At 40.4% G+C, this 7798-nt stretch overlaps 1 protein-coding gene across 1 annotated transcript in view; it reads right to left on the minus strand.

Annotated features, from left to right (window-relative positions):
• HNRNPLL (heterogeneous nuclear ribonucleoprotein L-like) overlaps positions 1-7798 on the minus strand; it is a 50467-nt gene that overhangs the window by 19586 nt on the left and 23083 nt on the right. The window contains exon 2 of the mRNA XM_010008634.1: positions 896-927. Within this exon, the coding sequence (XP_010006936.1) occupies positions 896-927 (32 nt within the window). The remainder of the gene's footprint in view (positions 1-895; positions 928-7798) is intronic.

A 7798-nucleotide genomic window follows, 5' to 3' on the forward strand; every position in this document is an offset into this window, starting at 1 on the left:
GTGTGACTGAAGAATTCTGGTTGGAATAGCCTCATCCTTCTATGCACAGCCTGAAGTAGGGCAGAAATTTACAGTATATACTCTAAGACACGAGGATTAAAAAAACAAAACAAAACTATGTAAGCCAATATGCAATAATAAAAAAAAAATAAAAAATAAAGTGTACACTAAAATATACTGGCATTACCAGCACCCAAATTTCATACATGTAACACCACTGTAAAGTTGATGTACTCAAATTTACCAGCTACATCAATGTGTTAGATCTAACAGATCAAGTCTTGTTGATTTTTCACTTTTTTGTAATTAGTATAACATCTTCTGGAACTAGAGAGAGATTCTCAGTTGCAGCACAAAGGAGCATTCAGCTCCAGTAATTAAGTAACCACCATTGCTACTACTGCTACTGACATTCCACTCTTCCCTATCTGTTTTGAACTACAGATTCAAGGAAAAAACACATTCCAGATAACTACAATTTGAGTCTCGTGTTTAATTCCCATGTTCCATACACAGCTCTCCCAAAACAATTCTGTTTTTTTTTTTTTTTTCTTTAAATTAGAGGATTAGACCATTCTGTTTGAACCAAAAGCCAACACTTCAGACTTTGTCAGATGTCAAAATAATCTGCTGTGCATAAGCTTGGCTTGCATTTTATTCATTTACAGTATGAAGGCATTTGAAGTGGCAACAGATTTATTTCAATAAGAGCTGTGACAATTGTGGAAAAACACCAATAGTGATATTTGCATAAGATTCCATACATCCCAAATTAATCAGATGAGGTCTATGGCAGTAGCAGTGATCAAAGTAAACATAAAAGGTTAATATTTGATCTTCAAATACTTAGGCAATTGCAGAAGGAACTACACAAAAGTTTTTCTTTTCAGCTTACATGTTCTTTACCCACATACACACTTTTCAAAGCTGAAAGAAGCACCCAAAGAAACCTTAAAACAAAAACTGGCAATCCATTCTGTTTGAACCAAAAGCCAACACTTCAGACTTTGTCAGATGTCAAAATAATCTGCTGTGCATAAGCTTGGCTTGCATTTTATTCATTTACAGTATGAAGGCATTTGAAGTGGCAACAGATTTATTTCAATAAGAGCTGTGACAATTGTGGAAAAACACCAATAGTGATATTTGCATAAGATTCCATACATCCCAAATTAATCAGATGAGGTCTATGGCAGTAGCAGTGATCAAAGTAAACATAAAAGGTTAATATTTGATCTTCAAATACTTAGGCAATTGCAGAAGGAACTACACAAAAGTTTTTCTTTTCAGCTTACATGTTCTTTACCCACATACACACTTTTCAAAGCTGAAAGAAGCACCCAAAGAAACCTTAAAACAAAAACTGGCAATCATTACCAATTTTTCCTGCGAAGTCCAGTACCCTAAAGCATTAAGTTACCAGGCACCTTTAAATAAAGTCTGTAAAACAATCAGAAATTATTACATCAATTATTCATTGTCCTGCCTACTAGTTACTATATTAAGATCCCAGTTAATGCTAGGGGTATGTTTTTCTTCTGTTTTCTTTTTTTAATGCATTAAGGAAATTGCACTAAAAATATTTGTCTAATCAGATGGCAAAAATAAGCAATTATTTTCTCACTGAAGCAAAGACTCACTACAAAAAGAGATCATACCAAATTAGCACCCCATACATCAAGTTAAGCTTTTCAAAGAGTGGGTGATAAAATAATGTTATTTCTCTCTCTCCCCTTCCTAGTTCAATCTATTATTGTTTCAGTTCATGTTTCTTTGTCATGCGTATGCTGGTGTGTTTTTATTTATTAGCAGTTCACTTAAGCTTACATACTGAAGATATATACATATCTTTCTAATAGGACAAACTCAAAAGTTAACAACTTTCATACTTGCATATTCAAAAACAATATACGTAAGTGATATGCACATATCATAGAATCATAGAATGGTTTGGGTAGGAAGGGACCTTAAAGATCATCTAGTTCCAACCCCTCTGCATGGGCAGAGACACCTCCCAATAGACCTGGCTGCACACAGCCCCATCTGACCTGGCCTTGAACACTTCTAGGGAGGGGGCATGAACTACTTCTGTGGGTGACCTGTGCCACTGTTCCACCACCTTCATAGTGAAGAACTTCTTCCTAACGTCCAACCTAAATCTACCCTCTTTCCAGTTTAAAGGACACATATACAGATGTCCACATTTCTTCAACTGGAATTATTCTGAAAACAATCAGCAAATACATATTTTGCTTTCTTTTGTAGTTAAAAGCAACACGTGGCTTTCCAAGCACAATTTCCTTCTGCCATAACAGCATATAGAGAGCAACCTTTAGTAGGGTGTTGTATAGTAGACTTACCAAGAATCATTAAGTCCTAACACTGCTGCTATTAAAGAAACTTGCACAGAGGCTCATGAAGCATGGAATATTAAAAAAAAAAAAAAAAGCATCAACCCTCCTCCTAAAAAAAAACAGCAAAATCTCAGTAACTGGCCATGAAATTAAGGACTTGCTTATATGGTATTTCAAAAACTAATTAATACAGATAAAACCACTGAGGCAATGAATGGCCAAATCAGAGAGCTTCTGCTTTATTCAAAATAGTTTCTACCGAGCAGCAATAAACAGCAGCACAAGAATGGAGCATAAGCCAGTCCTGAGCCAGGAAGCCACAAACTAAAAAGCACAGAACATACTGGTGAAAAACATGAACATGTGCCACAGGCGTATGTTTAAGTGCAAAAAAACTCTTCACAAAGGGCAGACACACATATTACCATCAAACAAGTTTTGCAGCTACCAAGCTGCACTACCAAGCAAATCTAAAATGATTCCTGATTTCCTCTAAAAGAAGAAAAAACGAAACCACTAGACCACATGAAAAATCAAACATGTCTGCAAGTGTAAAGCATCTTCCACAGCTAAGGCCAGCACACATACAACTCATACAAATGCTGCTATAATTTCTTCCCAGAGATGAAGAACACAGGATTTTAACCAAGATCTCACAGCCACTGTACCTTGAGAACTACACATTGCACAGTTCACACAAAGCATCTGCTCACATAGAGATTAATCACCACCAGTATTTCTCTGCTTACAAAGAAGTCCTTCAGTAACTCCAACTCTCATGACACTAAAGCCCAGTGCAAAACTCCAGCGGGACACCTGCACTCCACCAAAGCCAGGAGAACAGATGAGCTAACCTTACTGCTGTACTCATTAATATATATGGCTTAAAGGTTTTTGAAAGCTCAATAGCAATTTATTTAAGAATCATTAGTTGGACAGAAAATGCAATTATTAAATAGATAATGGAAACAGACTTCCTTTCTAAGTGCTCAAGACTAGTAATGAGGACAAAAAAGGTTTCCCTCAAGAAAGAAGCTAGGAACATCAAAATGCTTAACAATGAAACGGCTTCCATAGAGAGCTGAGGCAGGAACGGAAGTGCCGACATAATCAAGTAGGTGAGGCACAAACAAGTTACTTCACACATGTAAGACTGCAACACAAGAAGCTTCCAACAACGGCTGCAGCATTTGAACATCCTTTCTCTGGTGACCTATGTAGTTCTAGATAACATTTTACACATACCACTGGTTTCTTGCTTACAAATTATGATTTGCCATTCTGAAAAGGAAGAAAGTTGTCATGGGCTCTAGGATGATGTTTATCTTGCTCCCCAATTCCAAATTAGAGAATTTTTCAACCAACTGTTTGCATATAAATTTGTCCTTTATTCTTTCTCCAGGCACTTTCCAGTCCATACATTCACCTTGGTTCTATTAGTGTGTACCACCTTTCCTGGACCATCCGCTCCTCTGCTGTTTCTCTGTATACGTCCTCTGTCTCTCTTTTTCTCCTCACTGCAAAAGGATGGCACTCCTTCATATTCTCTCCCTTGGGTACCTAAATATACTGTTATTTTATTTCTCACCATTCAGACTACCTTACTTACTCTCAGTTTTTTCCTCTTGCTACATCACTCTTAAATGCTCTGAAATTTCTTTTATAAATGTGACAGCATTGGCAGAGGGAAAGCCCCAAAAGGTTTCTTGTTAGTTATGTACGTGCCCAAAATTTCTTTATTGCCTAATGATGGACAGATCAGTTGATCTGCACCCAACTGCCTTGCAGGATGTCAAGGGTAGCTAAAATTACCACACTATAAAGGCAAGGTGAAGGTACACAACACATTTCCCAATAATTTCTGCTCTACCCACTGAGGATGGTCTGATGAGGAAAGGCTTTCATATGCAGATACACAGCATTTCATGCATACTTTTCAACTGCTAGTTGTACTACATTATGATAGCATTAGTTCTTTGCCCTGTTGTACATTATCATTACTGATCACACATGCCTAACTTGAGCAGTTCCGTTTCTTTACTAGGGAAGTACAGGAGACTCCTCCCCCTGTCCCACCTGGAATTCCTGTAGCTTTGCAGTGACAACAGTACTTCCAGTACACAGTGAATTAAGGCAGCGTTTCTGAAGAACCAAGCAAACAAGACCAAACTAAGGATCCATGCAACAGAAGAATATATTTTGTATATCCTGAATTCATTTTTATTTTATTTGTTGGACTGCTGGGTTTGGGGGCAGCAAGGGCAGTGTGCAGAGGAAGAGGGCTCGGGTTAATCACACCCCATTTTCTGGAAGGCTGTCTGGCAATCTAGTTTTGTTGTGGATGTGGAGTTTGGGATATTGTTTCTCTTGTTTAATGCATACCTCTTCCTAGCACTCTCTACCACTGTATTCTTTCAACTGCTACAGAACAGAATACCTGCGCTCTGGCCCCATCTGCTAATTCCAAATCCTCCCTGAAATGGTCAGGCGGTTGGACTAGAATAAATTCTGTAGGTGCATTCCAACTGAAACTCTATTCTGTTTGTCACCGTTTGAAGGAAAATTGGCTTCATCCTGGCTCAAACCAAGACACTGCTCTCTTTTCCCCTTTGTTTATCACAATCTGAAGACCCCTTTAGAAAAAAACAAGCAAACACCCCACACAACACACAGCATCATCATGAGATTCAGCCAGAGGTGCTAGAAGAACTAGCCTGAAGGCAACAGTTACTCTTCCTGATGGAGAACAAAGGCTGGAAGATGATTTTTACTTGATCTATAGCACATCTCTAGGATGAACTTCATTTAAGAAATGGATATACGAGTAAGCCACTGCAAAAGCAGGTCAAGATCTGAACTCACAGCCATCTAGCTACGGTTGCTGCAACTGCCTGTGACAGACGCGAGACCAGCGAGTTGCGAGGTGAGCTGCTTTCCATTCGCCACAGAGCAAGAACAGTGCACGTCGGAAGTTACACCAGAGCAGCCGAGAGCCGCAAGTTCACACCCTTATCTTACCTTGCAAGAGCTGGTAGTTACGTTCATATATTTAGATACTACATCTCATTTCCTCAAGGGTGAGGATGGGGATAATAGGTCTTCCTTAGTTCACAGAAATATTTAACAACTGGCATGTCAGAGACAGTAAGGCAGGTGGATGCTACAGAAAATGCAGGTTGTATTCTTCCAGTCCTGACCCTCTGCTGCACCACAATTCTGACTCCCGTGCCAAGGCTTCACCACCACACAACTCTGTAAAAGTCATTCTTCCAAATGACACTCTCCCTCACAGAACACTTCCGCAAAACTACTTCCCCCTCCCAGGCAACATTCTGCTCCACTCCTGGCTCTCCACGCTCCTGAGCCTTGCGTTGAGCCTTAAGGAAGAGGGTACATCTCTGGGCTTTGAGGAGTGTCCACACAAGTGGGAAACGGAGGAAAAAGAAGAGAAAAATAAATGTTGGGTTTCCCCATCTGGATCTCACATGCAGACTTCTACATACTCATTTGAAAAAAACCAAACCAACAACAAACAAAAACATACACAAAAAAACCCAACCCAAAACTTAGAGGCATGAAGGGCTTACTCAACCCAGTGAAACAATCCCAGAGGAAAAGGAAAATACCCCAGTAACTAACATAGCCCAGCAGAGAGACCCCACCACCCATGAGCCAGGGTCCTACAAAGTAGCTTTTATACAAAGAGAGCATATAACCCATATGAGTGCGGTGTTCACCAATATTCGAGGATGCATGTTAGGAAAAAAACAGTGAGGCTACCACTAATCTTCACTTACTCTTCTTCTACTCTCTTCTGAGCAACCCAGAATACTTGGACTTTTTCCCTTCTCTGAGCCTACGCTCATCTTACAGGTCTTTGCCCTAAACCACATGCAACTTTTCTAACATAAGAACATTCTCCTGGGAAGAAATTAATAAGATACATCACAGAATAACTAAGTTTCCTGCACCTTTTTTTAATCTATTAAATATTAAACTTGCATTAACTAACTCTAATGAACAGATTCTGGCATTTTGCTATTAAATGCCCCATATAAAATTACTAACAAAAGCACTCAGTTATTAATTTTTCATATATCTTGTTACAGCTTGATGTTGCAGCTTATTCTTAAGAAACTGCTTTGATCCCTATTATCAAGCCTCTCTTACAGAAGACCTGTGCATACAGCTTTGCCAATATAACATCAGTGACCAGGCATCTCCTTGAGGCACCCTGCAACTGACACAACAGGCTGCCTAAAAATCCTCACGTTCTTGACACGCCACACGATTGTTTTCAGCCTCTTTATTCACGAGACTCAGCACATGGTATTCCTGAAATCCAAAACAAAACGACATACCGTGTGCTCTCGTTATCTAAAGGGGCATGGCAGTGTGTTTTGCACATTAACTAGGATAAACTGAGATACTGAGGAAAACATGAAGACAATCAGAGCCAGAAGCCGGAATTGAAGGAGGGGAAAAAAAAAAAACACAACACCCAAAAAAACCCCCAAAACTAGCTGATTTCATAAAACACTGCAGAAAAGAGGAAAGGCAACAGCAGTTCCTACTTGAAACTCTGCACGATGTCCAGCTCTCCTACATGACAAAATGTGAAGGTAACATCACCAAGGGTATGGATTTGGTTCAGAACTGATCTTTAAGGCAGAGCACATTGTTAAGCCCTGACTGCAACAGAAACGATGCTTTGCCCACAAGAAACTATAGAATTAAAATAGGTCTCTCCAGAGATGTATCTTTGATGCAGTTTATCTGAGAACCTTTGTACTAATTGAGCAGGCACCCTTATCCATCAAGAGGTTTAACCGCTGGAGAGATGGTGACAGCAAACGCCCTCTCATTAGCTCATCCCATTGCTAAGCAAGTTCATTTTAATAAATCGTGAAACAGAGGTATCCTAAATTTCAAGGCTTGCCATTAAATCGACGTTTTCTCGATCCTGCTTTCTCAAGCAAGCAATAGAAAGAGCCATCAGGAAGAAAAAAAATTGTTACGTTCAGCTGAAGAATTAGCTAAGAAATCCAAGCGTAGGCACAAAAGTCCCGTTTGCCCAAATGAAGGTCAAGGACTATTGATACTCAAGATACAAATTCATGAAGAATGGACGTAGCCAAAAATAAAAATTCGGTGAACCAGCGTGCTTAATTGGCATTTGTGTGTGTGAGGGTGGGAGCAGAGAGGCCCACAGGCGCGTCTGAAGAGCAGAGCAGGCGGCCATTGGCGATGCGGCTCCTCGCCGGGCGCTGCCGGACACAAAGGTACCGCGCAGAGCGGGGGGGAGAAACCCGCCGCCTCGCCTTCTTCCCCCGCTCCGCGTTCCTATGGTTACCGAGCAACAGGGCAAGCACCAAAACTCGCGGCGACGGCAACACCCGAGGCGGCAACGAGCGGCCCGCAACACCCCCACCGCGCACACCCCG

Source organism: Chaetura pelagica, unplaced genomic scaffold (assembly GCF_000747805.2).
Source record: "Chaetura pelagica isolate M959 unplaced genomic scaffold, ChaPel_1.0 scaffold350, whole genome shotgun sequence".
Classification (NCBI taxonomy): Eukaryota; Metazoa; Chordata; class Aves; order Apodiformes; family Apodidae; genus Chaetura; species Chaetura pelagica.